The sequence below is a fragment of the Mastigoproctus giganteus genome, chromosome 4 (genome assembly GCF_048544385.1).
Source record: "Mastigoproctus giganteus isolate SK-2022 chromosome 4, ASM4854438v1, whole genome shotgun sequence".
NCBI lineage: Eukaryota > Metazoa > Arthropoda > Arachnida > Uropygi > Thelyphonidae > Mastigoproctus > Mastigoproctus giganteus.
This window is the reverse complement of record NC_143578.1, coordinates 100,406,398-100,423,405: the sequence shown is the minus strand read 5'-3', so window position 1 is coordinate 100,423,405 and position 17,008 is coordinate 100,406,398. Positions and strand designations below refer to the sequence as shown.

The following is a 17,008-nucleotide window of genomic DNA, read 5'->3' as shown; positions in this document are numbered from 1 at the left end:
ACCCTTCAGGATAAAAATCTCCCTTTTTGTTTGCTCTCATCCAACCACCATTAATGGCCATTTCCATTTTCCCATCTTAGCCATTCTTCTTATGAACAGCCGTCTTTTTTTTCCGAAAAAAAGAAACATCACTTGGTAAACAGCAAGTCAAAAATACCATAAAACGCATACTGAAAAGTTCAGAGAAAGATAACCTTCTCGAATTAAGTACTCTGCGCAGGTTTAAACCTAGATGAAAAGTATATAATACCATAAACAGTGAAACTAAGTGTCAGTAAATAGTGTAAGTCAGCAAACATCAAAGGACAATGTTTCTAAACAATTACAAAGATGTATATTATATAATAAATAAACAATTATGAGTATTAGTATATAATTAAGGCGAACTAGCAACTGACCTTAGCTAGCTGCCTAGGATTGAGGAATATGAAGAAATTAAAAGACAACACCCACGAAATGCACATCACAACTGAAACACACCACTTGCAAAAAACGGTACACTAATATATCGAAGCACATTAAATACGACTGAAAGATGCTAATTAACTCTTGAAATACAAGCTTACCAAGATTAAGTATACTGACATAATCAATGATCTTGGTAGTCGCTGGAAATGTCTGTTTCCAGAACATAAGGTCCTTCAACGAATAGGTATGGTTTGTTAAGAACACGAAGAGGATAACAAACTTGCTGACAAAAGTAAATAACTTACTTCTCTCGTAACTGTGCGGTGTAGATGAAGCATCTTGCACTGGTAACGTGTGAGATAAAGAGGTGTCAGTGTCGGGAGGCTGGGTGAGTGGAGAGGGCCGGGCGTAAGAGGAAAAGAACAACGAACTTGCTCTCAGTGGGAAAATAAAAGCGAAGGAAATCCTCGTTGAGAGAAAGAGAGAGAGAGTCGGATCCTAAAAGAATGTTCTTACCGGATAGCTAACGTACGTGCATATCACAACTGTCTCCTATAGTTCCTTGATCATTTGGTATTCGTATTTCCAATGAATTCCACCACTTCTGCATCATTTGCATAAATTTCGTGGTTTAATGTGGGTAGATCAGACAATCAATGCTTTTATTTTTTTTTTTTTTTTTGGATGCTGGAAGGTGAAACAGTGCAGAACAAAGTCAATGCTACAGGGTACAATTTTATGGAAAATTATATTTTTAATATTATACCAAAATGGTGCATCATTTTGTTTTGGTCTTGTATAATAGTAAACGAAACTGAAGCGTCAATATAATCTGATATTCTATTTATTCACGGGGATAATTATGGTCGCTTGGCGCTCATTCGTACGATATATTTTGGGTTGTGTACGCTACTAGAAGCCATTTTTTTTTTTTTTTTTAAATGTTCACGGTAATAAATAACATAAGGCGAAATGGAGTGATGTGGTGAGCCGCGTGCGGCCCTTTGACTTTTGTTGTTCCCCCAACTTCGCAGCTTAATGGGGTTAAACCTGTATAAAAACAATGATAAATTTAGATACGTGTAAGATTTAGACAAGTATGAATGTTAATGGTCACGAGATCGCATATTTTTTGGGAAGGGGATACGTGAAAATATTTAATATATTCCCTACTAATGCTATGCTCCTGCTGCTCCCGATTTCACTCATTTCCGGTTGTGCCATCCAATAGTCCCCTGGGAACTGTTTGTGCAGCTCACGAGAACTTTCAGTTTGACACTGCTGATGTAATATGGTTAGTGAGGGACGTTACGTGGTTTCTATCCATTTAAATTATAATATATCTAAATTACTACGCTTGTACCACGTGGAGTTTTAATATATTTTATTTAGGTGTTACCTAAACTAATATACATTGAGTAACGTTTCAGGGGTCTTGCCGATACCCATCATCAGATGACCCTATAACGTTGGAAATAGGGTCAGATTAGTAACTACCCGTCTTGTCTTATCATTAAAAAAAATATATCGGAAAACAAGGGGACTCTTGCTAAATTTTTCATTATCCAGTACTGTCGGAATAAAGAATAAATTCATAATGTGCACCATTTAAAACTTTTTTTCCTTTTGGCCCAAAAGCACTAATGATGTATAAGAGTGGCCAACCTTTTTTCTGTAGAGTGCCACCTAGGGGTGGATCGAGAAGCTACTGGAATTTATATCTTTCCCTTCCTTAACTAATCCGCGTGTGGAGTCACCGCATGTTTTTACTAAAGTGTAAAGGAATTTTATGCTATACGCTTGTAAAAAAAGAAAATTGAAATCCTCTACGTTTTTAATTATCTATAATTTAAGTTTATAAAGTAAATTTAGTATAGGTTAACGAATAAATGTTCGTTATTACGAAACCGATGTCATGAGGATCTCACTAACGCCTTTACTTACAGGGCGCTGAATTTACTGTAAAAAGTGGTAAATATGAACGTGGGTTCCCGTCACGTTGAAACCTGGTGATAATTTCTGAGAATAATAGTGGAATTTAAACTGTATGTGTTTAGCTTCATTTCTGATTTTTGAAATCTGTTGTATAATATATATATATATATATATATATATATATATATTTTTTTTTTTTTTACATCGAAAGGCGTGGCACGCTTGCAGAGTTGGTATCCCCTGGTGTATACACCGTGCTTCTCTTTTTCTCTCATGCCCAGGGATACAGACGTTGCCTATTTTTTATTTCTCCTTTTTCAGATATTGAAAATCATAAAATTGCTTAATTCTTCGTTGTAAAATGTGATTTCCTACATTTTTTTTTTTTTTTTTTTTTTACTTCTTTACCACCAAATAATCTTTGTATACAAGTTATTGGAATGGCATTAATGTACATCAGGTGAATTTGGGCAGAATTGAATGTTATTTGCTATGTTTCTCATTCAATTAATATTGATCATGTATTGAATCCCTTACATCTATACATATAATAAGTTGCTTATGTCCATCTGTCCGGAACGCTCTTTGAATTTGAATAACTCAAAAACAAAACAAGCTTTTGACTTGTTCCTTTTTGCAGTAGGTTTTATTTAGCAGTGAAGTTAAGAGGAAAAAATTTTCCGATTGATTTTCAAATCTCGAGAACTGATTTAGCTCCTATTGAAACCAATTTGTCGTTTACTTTGAAGAGAAGACAATTTCTTAGCTTTGGCTTCACAATCAACAAATCTCAAGGTCGGACTTTCAACAACGTTGGTGTTGTTGCTCATGGACAACTTTGCGTAGCAGATTCCAGATCCACATATTTCTTGCGCAATAATTTTAAGTATATAGTCGTACATGTAAAAAAAAAAAAAAATATATATATATATATATATATCAAATTACATTTTTTTAATAATTAGTTTATAATTATTTCGATATTAATCTTTAATTCTTCGAAACAATTTTGGTGAAATATTTACCACGGGTACTCAGTATTTCTAATGCCAACTGTTCATTAGTAGTTTCTCTCTTTCTTTCACGAGGTTAAAATAAACTGTATAACATAACGTTAGATCGCATATTCTTACCTCTCTGACTAGTTTTTAGCGATGCTATGCTGAGAGGTGCTAGATAAAGAACACAATATTAGTGTTAGGGATGGGATGGAATTAAATTGGCTGAGTTTCCTGGAGAAATTTCAAAATAACATTTGCTAACTGCAGGGAATATACAGGAACACCATGAAAATCAAAATTGTCTAATCCAGAGTTGGGAATAATAAGAAATTCTCAAGTCTTCCCGTTACAATACCTTCGCCATCAACAACACCTCCCAAAATGCAGACATAACCAAAAACCGACACCAAATCCATTAAAAAAAAACACTCCTGCACGTGCACTCCGTCATTCTTGTCACTGAAGATTATTGCATGTAAACAAGTTCTATCACAAGTCGAAAAATGGAATGGTACTTGACCCCACGTGACCAAAAGTGATCACATGACCCTTGTTAAAGAGTATTTTCTTCGTGTATAAAAATCGTTATCAACCGAAGCAAGAGACGTTACACATTTATCCCACCAGAGGGAGTTGGAGTAACAGTAAGAATTCGCAGTACGAACAAGTATAAAACAACCGTCAAAGAGTCAACAGAGCTATAATGAAAAATGCCGTATGGAATTTTTTTTCTCTTTTTTTTTCGCAAAGATTTGCATACAGTACCGCACTTAATGCGTAGAATTATAAGCACCTGCTGGTTTAGGCTTAGGTTATTTCTTGCCAAAGTTAGGCAAGAGGTTTTTGTTTATCTGAGCACCAGCAATAGGGGTTATTTGGAATGATAACATGCTAGCAAAACTATGACGTTTTAGAGAAAAGGGTGAAACCCAAGACGGGGGAAGGGAGGGGGGGAGTGATTGACAACACGTCGTGGAATGTCAAGGTTGGAATGTTTTGTAGCACAACCATGAAGGCAACTACATCTAGATGCTTCGTCAAGCCATGGTGGAACCCGATGTTCAACGTTTAACATTGGTTTATATCAAAAACTGTCTGAAAACAGCTAGGGTCACTGTATGTACAATAAATAAGTCACAGACGTTACCCAAATCACCGTTTCCATCGTAGTCGCCAAACATGGCTTCTGGAAATCACACGAATAAGTGAAAAAAACAATAAGCATAAAAACATATTTCTTATTGTAGACAAGAAACGGTGGTTTGGGTTTTAACATCACATCTTTCCCAGAAACTGCAATGAGTCTTACATATGAGTATTATAACATAGATTCAATGCAAGGCTTTAACTCTAGAGTTAAGGCCTTATAAAAATCATGATTATAACACACCTCCCCTGTACAACCCACAATGAATTTTAAGTTCAGTTTTCATCTTCTCCCATTTTAAAAGTTTCTATTAACGACGTTATCTAGAGTTTATAAAAATATACTTTTTTTTTTATCGTGGAAGTGACAGTCTTAGCTGAAGGACTGGCTGGTTATTTGTTTTAGTTATTTATTTTTTTTAAAACATGAGGGCGCTGCAGTTCTCCTTTGCTGAGAGGAAAATGGTCATATAAAAGATAAGATTGAAACATACATGTAGACAGACAGACATAGCTATATTGTATATAATATTTATATATAGAATATAGACGAATTACATATACATCTGTCAGCCTTAGTGCACCTCTCAAAAATTCTATAAGGTTGAGCTTATCATTAATAGTTTAATACGTAGCCAGACTACTGGAGACTAAACCAACCCCTAACTTCACTACGGGTTGCACTTAGCATATCAGAAGTTCTGATCTGCTGGAAAGATTTTATTAAAACCTGGTTTTGAGTATAAGCTAATCTTGAAATCTTTATATCACTGAAGTACTGCCTTATTTTCCCCCAAATACCTGGACTACACATTGGTTACAACTTTCTTATATTCTCAAGTTAACGATTCCCTTTAAAATCCTTTCCTAGTCCTATCGACAGAGGTAGACGAAAGAGGCTTGAAAGCCGCATGAGCCCTGAATGTCTTATATGGATTAAGCCAAATACACGTTTTCGTTGGCTAATCGGAACTTTTGTAGGGGTCGATCATTAACTATTTAGTTTTCTTTTCTCCTTATACAATATCTAAGTCCCTACAGACTAGTACATACCACGAAAGTTATATGACTAGAATTAGAAAATATATTTCAGGTGATTATTATATATGACAATTGCCTGAGATATATTTTAATATATGAATGGAATAGGAATTTGAGTACATAATGTTCATTTATTTCAAATTGGAATGATATAATCAAGCTTTCACACTGGATTGTACTCCTTATAGAAGCTCTCTCAAATGTTTTCGTGCCATATGCATACATATATTTGTATACAAACACACACTCATACATATACTCGCACGCACATACAGTTGTGCACACATATACCAAGAGCTAACGTGGATGCAGAGAATTTTAAGATGGACCAAAACGACAGAAGGACTTAACATTATGCTAATGTCTAACTTGGTGATTATAAACACAGTATCAAAAAAAAAAAAAAAAAAAAGAGCTAATAAATAAACGCACAATAAATAGTTCTCGCCAAGCACTCACACATGCACGCACACACACACGAACACGTATATATAGTTATGTACTCAAATATTTAATTAAATGATATATAGCTGCGAAATCTAAAATACCTTTTAAAAGCTGGATTCACTTCAACACACAAACGGTAAACATCCAAAGAAACGAATACGAAAAGATTTTTTTTCTTTTTTTTTTTTTTTTTTTTTAAAGAGACATGACACTTAAATAAAGCCAGTTTTATCTACGTCACTGATATATTGTAAGCAATAAATATATCAAGCATTTAACGGAGAGCCTATCTACCGTGTCCAGTAGATGCCTGGTGGAAAACAATAATGTCATCAATTTTGTAGCGATCACTTTCCTCTCGCAGGGAGAAAGCTAAGACAGAACAAATTACTGAAGTTATTCTTTTACAGAAACATTGTCTAGAAGTCTGGCTACATGCACTCAATCGAAGACAAACACACAAACAGATTGGGTGCATGCACATAACTAGTTAAGGATGTCGTATTGGTTGCTATAAAAATACCGAAAATCAAATATGAAGAATGTTTTTTTTTTTTTTTTTATAATTTCACAAAAAAAAATCGAATGAACACTTTAATAAAGGAAGGAATTTAATGTTCAAATAAAAATACAGGAAACTTAAAATAAAACCAAAACAATTATATAAATAAAAAAAAGGAAAAGCAAATCATATAATAAAAAGAATCATGCAAAACAAAAAAACGTAAATAAATAAATAAATATTCTCATATGTAAAAATAAAAAAAAGGAACGTAAAATAAAGTTGTTAGGAAACTAAATGGAAGTTAACTGAATATTAACTATTTCTACTTAGTTACACTAGCAAAGTTTTCTAGACTAGATAAAAACAGATACATCGTATAATGTACATGAGGTGTTAAATAGAATTTAAATAAATAGTTCCCCTTAGGGCACTTAATACACATTTAAGTAATCATTTTGTTAAAAACGAGATCTTAGACGAGATTGTGATGGTTAAGTAAAAATGATTACCAAAGAAGTGTGACATACAAAACAGCAAAAAAGATCAATGCCTTAAGTACTAGCCACTGTAAAATAGCACACAAGTGAGTGTAAATGCACTCCTAATAGAAAGATGCCGGTAGCAATGCCTAAAATGATTTTGTTGTTTATGAGCCGTACTGTCTGATGCTTGTCGTACAAGAGTTGAACGCCAAAGTCTGCAGCATTCTGCCAAGGCATACACATGTGTTTGTGTGCTATCCAGGGAGAACAAGACAGTCCCACAAGTTCCTGCACACTCTCGTCCGAGGTAGGCGAAACTTAAGACTTACACTTGTTGGTCTTGAAAGACACCTGCAGGACTCGGTTTCCCAAGGTGTAGCCGTTCAGGCTTTGTATAGCTACCAGTGCTTCGTCGTAGTTGGTCATGGTGACAAATCCGAATCCTTTACACTTGTTGGTTTGAAGGTCCCGGATTACCTTGACGCTCTGAACAGCTCCAAAAGGGCCAAACAGCTGCCAAAGAAGGTTCTCTTCGGTGTCCGGAGCTAGGTTATAAACGAAGATGCACCATCCAGAACCGTTGATGGCTGTCCCTGCGAGAAGAGGATTAGCTAGGAGATCTCCGGCTAGAGGCGAGTACCTGGATGGAGTAAAAATGGTATGATGAGAATGACAAAAGAATAATTGCCTATCTTAGCTGAAATTTAACTTAAGAACGTGGGGTGCAATTCCACATCCTTATATTTATAAAATAGTGAACAGTATACAGAATTTCCCTAGATATAAAGTTCAGTCTTTTCTCATCAACCTTATATCTAGGGCAAGAAAAAGTGGGTCAGACTATTTTAATATAGCAACGAAAAGGGGGAGCTACCTAAACCTAAAAGGTCTGTACATCTGATCTACAGTAACATGTAGGATTAAATTGTCTTAATCATCAAATCTTAAATTTAAGATTTGATGATGATTTATCCTCTGCCCCACACCGGTGGAAGAGACCAGAGTTCAAATCCTGTCAATGACGCGAGGAATTTTATGGGTATTTTTTACAAGTGGTTGAGTTAGTCGGTCTTAGGCGGAGGGTAGCATGGGTTTTATTTCCTGAAACTTGTTTTCGTCCTTCAAACAGCAAATCGACGAAATAACACAAGAAATTTACAGAACATGTTATATAAGCGCAGTATGGCCTGATGCGCTTAATATCCTAAAACAACCAACTAACGGTTCGCAGAAAGCGCATCACGGATGCAATGGGCAGAAAAAAAAGTTGTTCGTAATATTATCACAATAAAGGAAATCAGATGTTGTATTGCCAAACTGAATCCTCAGTCAGAAGCCCATACTGTGTCCAGAGCTGTGTTCAGAATTCTGGAAAAATCTGGTTGATTTGCAACAAATTAATATTATAATTACACCTTGATGCCGATATGGTATGCCTCTGATAAATATTTCACAGATGAAAAGAATTAAAGGAACTATAAATTTCTACTATGGTTGAGGGGTTCAGTTAAATGTTAACGTCCAGTGACATCATCGCACGTTATCTCAACATGATGGGACTAGAGAACAAAGTTCAGATGCCTTCCTTTTCCAGTCTTTTCTGCCATGTATTACGAGTGCTCTTTTGAGTATATAACATATGAGGAGTTCATATGATGTGGCTTCTTTTTGTAAGATCTTAATATTCCATAATGTGAAGAAGGCAGGGGATTGCGCTACCGATTCATTACTTTGTTGAAGAGTTGGATATATATATCGACTAGCTTTGCATTAGGAAGACCTCATGACCTCATGACTCATGACATTAGGAAGACCTCAACCGCATGACTTCGTGTGCGGTGTGTGTCGCTGCCACTTCTACATAGCGAACTCTTTTGTGTATAAGGGATCTGGCACTAGTTTCAGTAGATCGGTGTTCCTCGCGAAGAATAGACTGAAAATGTGACCTAACCGATTTCCAACGGGGGGGGGAAAGACTGGTAATTTGAGAACAAATTACTAGTATCTCGAACAAACACGGACCTTGTATTGTAGGCGTGAAGAGTGAACCAATTGTAAAAGAACTAGCAGCCAGAGGTCACATGCATACCAACCACACATTATGAACCAAATGGTCAACAACGCCTTTGAGGAGTATACAACATGCCTATCCAAAAGAACAGGCATGCTGCTGTGGAGCAACTGCTGTTAAATACAACACAGGGGTAGCACGACCCATTTAAACATGCAACGTATTAGCATGACACTAGCATGATTGGCTATAGTAGCCGACGGTCTGTCATGAGCAGATGTGCATACAGTGGGTTCGGTAAGGTAGTCGTTGGACAGTGGACTGGAAACAGATTGCTCCATTCAACCGCACCATGAGGACGGATGGGTGTGTGTGACGTACTCAACACGAGGCTATCCAACTCCCCTGCAGAAGGGGGAGGAACTGTACAAGCTGGCAGGAGCAGCATAACAATCTGAGGTACTTATTGATGGCAGGTCCTTGTCCATCATTAAAACGTGCTCATAACTTATCAGCACCTCACTAGAGACTATAGCTCCATCATTTCTGACGATGAATGATGTGATGGACCATTTTCCGGGATCAACATATCGTCTTTCAACAAGACAGCGCCATATCACACGATTGCAATGCTACGACTGGGTCAATGGGCATCCCAGTGAGTTGTTCGTCGTTCGTTCGACATAGGATGAAAAACATCCCAGTGACTTGTTTGTCCTATATCGAAATTCCTCTGCTCTCAGCGCAATTTGAACACCTCTAATTATGGTATGGTACTTCATCCCATGCATGTTTGCCAGATATTCTCTGGTACTGAATCCAGGTGACGCTAAACGCAACCTAGATTCAGTATCATAGAATATCTGGCCACTTTGGAGTACACTATCGTTACGAGTTAACATACCTGCAGACACTATACAATACCTTGTTGAGTCTGTCGCTATTTATTCAGGCTGTTCTGCGCACTATTGGTGGCGCAGCCAAGTTCATAATGCAAAGCTGTCTCAATGTTTTCTCTCTGTATTCGGTTTATTTAAAAATTCTACTGCTTCATCACAAAATGATGCAAATGGAAGATATTTTACCAGCGGGATAACAAAATTCCCAAAACTTAAATTCGCTTCAGTTTTGATTCCTACTCGGATGATATCCATTTACAAATTTTTAAATCTCTAAGCCAGTGGGTCCCAACTTGTTGGGGGTGGCAGCATTATATCAATCATTAATTATTATTATTATTTGCTTATTACATTAATCACAGCAGAAATCCAAATACGTGTTACCTTTCAGTTGTTATTACCCCTCCTGAATTTAAAATTAACTTTCTGCTGAATTAAACAATTGCAAGTTGATATTAAATCCAGAGGTAAATAAGTAAAATACATTACAAAAATGCGGCTTTCACACTACGATCTGAGGTGTGGGTATTTATTTTATTAAATTGTTGCAGATCCATGAAAAACATATTGCATTTCAGTTTTTATTAAAAATTCGGGTGTAAATAAAGCATTACAAAATTGAGTGAATATTACGTTGTGAGGTATGTACGGTGTTATGAAAACAATTACTTTTATACGTTATTTAGTTAATTAATTAATAATAAGAATTGTTGTTTACTTTACATTTCACTTCTATTAATCACAGAAAAAGAAGAATGCGGTTAATTGCAGAAATTAGAAATCGAACGTGCCTGAAATGTTCCGCACTGCATATACAGGGTGTCTCAAACAAACGGAAATGCTTGGTTCCCTATTTATTTACTGGAATGTCTTATCTCCTGCAGGTGATTTCCTTCATCACAAGATACTGACAGAATCTGGTGGTTTTCCATTCCGACCATGTACTCAAATCATGAGCAAGCGGATATGCACTTTATGTACGGTTTGGCGGACGGCAATGCTCTAGAGGCTCGTCGTTTGTACTACGAAAGGTTCCCAGAATGATGTCCAGACAGGAAAACGTTTGAAGGTATCCATCGCCGCATTTGTGAACATGGGACCTTTTAAACCTTGTGCTGCCGACAGAGGACGACCAAGATCTACGACTCCTGAAGTAGAGGCAGAGATTTTGGTGTTGTGCATGCCACTCCTGGAATCAGCACACACAGAATAGCAATGCAACTGGCTGTTCAAAGTTCGACTATTTGGAGAGTGTTGCGAGAACACCAACTGTATCCTTACCATCTGCAACGGATACAGGCCTTGTCACCAGCAGATTACCCTGCGCGAGTAATGTTCTGCCAGTGGTTCTTGCAGCAGTGTGGTACAACTCCTCACTTTCCTGCCTTAGTGATATTCACAGATGAAGCACAGTTCACGCGAGACGGAATCCAAAACTTTCACAATCAGCATGTATGGGCTGAGGAAAACCCACATGCAATTCTTCCATCACATCACCAACAGCGCCTCAGCATCTGGGCGGGTGTTTTTGGTGATAATTTATATGGGCCCCGTGTACTTCCAAACAAACTCACAGGGCAGGCGTACAGAAACTTTCTGGAAAACAACACTCCTGATTTCTTGGACGACACGCCACTGATCATTCGTCAACAAGCACACTTCATCGCCCGATGGCGCTCCCGTACATTTCAGCCACCTAGCCCGCAATTACCTGAATCGAAGGTTTCCTTGTCGGTGGATAGGTAGACCCACTGCCTTGCCTCCACGCTCACTGATTTAAACCCACTAGATTTCTTCTTGTGGGGCCATTTAAAGTCATTGGTGTATTCGACTCCGGTAGCTGATGTGGAAATTCTCCGCAATCGAATTGTGGCAGGTTGTGAGGTAATACGAAACATACCAGGAATTTGGCATAGTCTTCGCGAGTCCATGAGACGTCGATGTTGAGGCCTGTATTCAGGTAGAAAGTGGACATTTGAACAATTACTATGTGAACAGCTAAGTATCATAGACAGACCTTCAAAACTCGGAAACCAAGCATTTTTGGAACTATGTTGATATAAAATATTTTTATTGTCTACATATGAGGAACTCATTCCTGAAGTTATGCCGTGTATTTTTGAGACACCCTGCATTACCTAACTCGTTCAAATGTATGTAAATAGTCTTGTAATTAATAAAATACAAATTCGCTTAAAAGCGTTACTGAATTCATAGTAGCGTTTTGCCATTATGAATTTTCTCAATCAAATGATACTGAAAGTAAAACTACTGTCAACTGGAAATCTGCCAAGCTTTTTTTTTTTTTTTTACTTTAAAGGATTCTCCTACTGAAAAAGTTGGGAACCACTGCTTTAAGCTCTTTATCTGAACCCTAGTTTTCTAACATGTACTAAGGCTGTGCGAGCTAAGAATGTAGCATATGTTGTAACTAGCTAAGCATAAAAATTCTTAGCATTTAACTTTCTACTCGGTCAGGACAAATTGTTTGCAAACCAGTTATTAATCGATCGAAGTTCTCTTTGAAGAATCCAGGAGTAGAATATTGCTTTAAGTCTAAATTTCAGCTTTTTCGTTATTATTAAAAACCATTGACAGAAATTTCTGTACTATTTTGGGTTATTTTGGAACTTTTATCTAAAGCCCTTTTCTTTCATGAAGCCTCCATCATTGCAAGATCCAAAAAGAGATCTCCCTTAGGTCGTCCACTCAGTGCTGCATAGAAACTTGACAAGGTGGTCCGCAGAACTCAATCTCCTTTTTATATTCGACTCATTTGATTGCTCTTGGCATAATTAGTCAAATTAGCGCTAATCCTCTCTGCCCACCGCGTATAAGCGGATGGTTATTTATTTTTAAACTTCATGGCTAATTCTGTTCTTCAAGAGTGTTCTCTTTCACCAGTTCTCTGTTTGTATGTCAGTGGCCTTCTTCAGTTGGTTACAAATCCTGTCAGTTGTTCGTGACGATATGGTGCTCCCGTCTTTCTTGTTTCACAAATCATGTTATACTTCTTACTTAAATTAGAGAATGTACATAATAGCACCCGTAGTGTCCTCGTGGGCAGCACAGTTGATAGGATCGCGGTCCTCCTTGTAACGGATGGAAAAAACCTGAATTCGAGTCCCTTCGATGACGAAGAATTTTTATGGGCTTTTACACAACGTGCCTAAGTTAGTCGGTCTCAGGAGAGGTTCGCGTGGTTTTTCTCCCTAAAACTCGGATTTTTCGTCCAGTAAACAGAAAATCGATCTCAGAACAAACGCAATTTATTGACAATATATACACGGAGCAATATGGCCTTACTCGCTGATTCTCCTAAAAAAACACTACGATAATGGCATCTGTAGCGGTGATGGGTGATCATGCTTGACATGGGTTTTGTAGTGTGCGTAGGTCTTCTGGTGTGCGTGGATGAAATAACAGCTCTAAAGAAATGACATTTAGATCCATCAGATTTTTATTTCACAGAAAACAGGAGAAGCTCCAATTATAATATTATCCATTGTAATTGGAGATTGTTCAATTATAGAATTTGTGATGAAAATGGTAATAAAACACAGTGCAAAAATAAGTGAAGTACGAATATTAAAATAAGTCATGAAAAGATTAATTATAACAAAAAAAAATACAATGTTATATTAACTGTAATAAGAAGTGCAAATAAATAATATAAAAATACACAATTTAAAAAAAAAAGTGTAAACATCTAAATTTCAAGTTAAGAATAGGAAAACAAAATAAATGAAAAAAAGTAAAATATGCTAATTAAATAAAATGTAGAAAGGCGTTTACCAATCAATAGATTAAGTACAACTTAATAAGGATGAGAGATTAAAAGAGGGGATTTAGCCTAGTCTTGAAATAAAATTGTTAGGAATGTGTAGATTACTTGAACCACTATTAGCATCGAGTGTAGGACATCATGATCTCGTTTTATTTAATCTAGATGAATTCGTTAATTTATTTTTAATTTTTTTCGGTGGTAAATCAGGTTCGTGTTTGGCCGGTAAATAATTTGTAGTGACTTATTTATTTCAAAAAATTATCGATTTAAGTATTTGAAAAACTTCTTATTCTTTCTCTGTTTATTTTACAGACTTGAAAAGAGAACCCCTGAATGTGCTGCGTTTGAAAAATTTACTTTCCTGTCTTATTTAACTCAACAAACTAATTATTTTGTTAATTTAACATCGAGTACAGCGCTTTTCGTATTATTTAATAATATAGGTTTAAAATATCTTAGGTGACACCTTATGTAATAAACGAAGGACCATCATATCGTACGCCTGATCGAGAGAAGACGTAATCGATATCTTTGAAAATAATACTTATATCGATATTTATAAATCTAACTTTTATCTGTGCTTATGAAGCATTCAAGAAGTCATCCTTTTCCTCTGAAATTGTTCATTCAGAACCGATGAGATGTAAACTGCCGTCGTCCTTTTCTTGGCAACTGTTTCGGTAACCATTTTACAAAACTAATTGAATCCAGGTCGTTACTGATTACAGTGTTGAAAATCGGTAAACAACCATCTTTTTAATCAATGAAAAGTGTAAACAAAATTTATTTTTTCTTGTAAATATAGTTAATTCTGTATAAATAAGAATTCCACCCTGGTATATATACCATTACCACCCCTAGGAGGGCTGGACCACAACTAATGTGGGCTACTAACTGACCAAACTACAGGAAGTCCTATTTTCTGATGAAACAGGAACGGTCTTTAATAACACACTCTCACATGTACTAGCCTCCGAATTGGTTTGGCAACCTGTAGAAGTATGGGAATTTTGTTTCTAAAGCTATTGTGGGAAGCAGTAATGTACCTGCGTACACTTCAGACTTGGCAGCACATTGCCTTCATGATTTTGGTCTTTTGGAAGAAAAGTTTTAATAGAACGTAATTTCAGTTCGGAGCCGAAGGTCCGAACAGCCATCGAAGAATCGTTCTCTCAAAAGCTAAAAAAAAAATATATTTTTAAAGAAACAATATATAGAGTGTGGTGAAACAGTAGGACTGGTGTCTGTATGCTAAAGACGCGTTTACATTTTTTTGAGCCGACCGGGCTAGCCGAGTGGGTAAAGTACCTGCCCGGCAACCCAAAGGTCGCGGGTTCGATTCCCGCCTCGGGCTTGGATCAAAGTACTGCAAAAACCTTGGGAGGTGCAATATGGCTGGGCGCCTCCGTAGCCAGGTGGGAAGGAGCAGCAGTGCGTAGCACATGCTTCTTGATTAGACCGGGGTTCGAGCCCGTCACCACCAAATACGGAGTATGCGGAAAGGTCGAGGAATGACCACCGCATATCCCGGAGCAATATGGCCTTAGTTGCTAATGCTCCTTAAAACCAAAAAACAAACAAAACAGCAATACGGCCACAGAAGCCGATGCGCCAACTACCAAATCAATCAAAAACATTTTTTTGAAGAATAAATTTTTAAAAAGCTTTAAATGTGTATTAATTAAACAGCCCTTATCTTGGAATGGTATTATTTAGTGTTAGTAAGGTCAAACAATGGATGGGGAACTGATCTTCATATTAAAATAAAACATGCTAAATTCATAAGAATATTTTTGCATGTAAAACAGCAACTTCTACGCGTTGACAAACCTTATTTCATTATTTATTCAGTACATCTATTGATCGATGCATTCCGTGATGCCCTCGACTTCATCTGCTATTCACTGCTTACCTTAAGCAGTTAAGGGTCCTTTTAAAGGAAATACGGACTTTTGGAAAATAAATATCGACAGTTGAGATGTCAATCTTATCGTGTCACAAGGCGAGGCACACACACTTGGTGATGAATTCTCTTGATTTCTGGAGAAACCAATGCAGCGTCTTTCGCTCATTATTAGAGTGAAACGACCTTTCAGCGTTCTCTTCTCGTGGATGAAGATGTAATGGCCGAGCATCAGCTGAAGACTCTATGTAATATGACTAGGAAGGGAGCAGGCCTTTCTATTTCTTCGGGGTTTGAGAAGCGCTGCTATTTATAAACGCCATCATAGGCACATCCGTGGGAGGCTGAGTGACTATATCTCCCAATAAAAGTTTTTTTTTTATATTATATAATTGCACTGTCACGTGCTCACTCTTGTAAAAACTACCAGTGGAATGTACGAAGTTTTCCCCTCCCAAAAAAAATTTAGGTGCACCACTGTAGGCCACCGATTTTTTAACAGCATAACCATATATAAATATTTTGTTAAGCACTAGTGAAAACAGACACTCATTTCGACTATTCCACGGCACACATGTATCATCACAGTTGATCCTGGTTGTGAAGGTTCATGTTGTAGTGGAGCAGCACTACCGAAATATTAAACTTTCTGACCTCTTCGCTTTTATGATCGTCATAACTGCTCCTCTATTTCATTTTAGCAATGACTGTGGCCAGGGTCATATTATCCAATTGGCACTGTGCTTAGGGCTTAACAAGAAATTTTGACCATGCTTTTTATTTCTGTATGATAAAAACCAATCGAGATCTGTAGTAAATTTAAACGGAAAATGTAAACGAAGGGTCGAACCTTACCATTGTCAGTATTTTTTTTTATAAAGTGAAAGAAATTAACACCAGGGGTGAACTTTTCAAGACTTTTTCACGGCAAAATTAGCAATAGCATTTTCAAATAATGTTTTCCTCATAATCTCATTGTTAATAGAGTAGTGTAAGGGAAAAGAAACGTTATTGTCTCAGGGGTAATTGGGGAGATATCCTTTCCTTTTTTGATAATCAGCTTTAGCTTAGAAAACGACTCTTCTCTTCGCAATTCGTCCCCCAGATGACAAAATGATTAACGCAAAGACATAGGCATGTAATGGTATTAAATTGTCGCCACCACTTTGAAAACAGTGATGAAATCAGCAGTTGAGGACTTTATATACCGTTCTCTTATCCAAAAAAAAAGTAATATTTAAAATAATTTTCATCCCCCATCTACCCATAAAAACCTATCCACCCAACAAATGCATCCGCCAAAGGACCTACAAAACATGCGGACCTCACTGGCACCATGAGGAAATCAGGCTATCGTGATTCGTCTCACTCCAAAAGTGATGTTTATATCATTTTCTGCGCAACATATAGAACAATATTTTCGTTAGTTGGGGAAGGGGTGTG

General features: G+C 36.9%; 1 protein-coding gene across 4 annotated transcripts in view; it reads right to left on the bottom strand.

The window, feature by feature from the left end:
- Positions 1–6,876: 6,876 nt before the first annotated feature.
- The window catches only part of fne (ELAV like RNA binding protein found in neurons), a 256,370-nt gene continuing 246,238 nt past the window's right edge, over positions 6,877–17,008 (bottom strand). For all 4 annotated transcript variants that reach the window (XM_090372841.1, XM_090372838.1, XM_090372839.1 and 1 more), the window contains one exon: positions 6,877–7,605. In XM_090372841.1, coding sequence (XP_090228967.1) covers positions 7,284–7,605 — 322 coding nt within the window. In that variant the 3' untranslated portion in view covers positions 6,877–7,283. The remainder of the gene's footprint in view (positions 7,606–17,008) is intronic.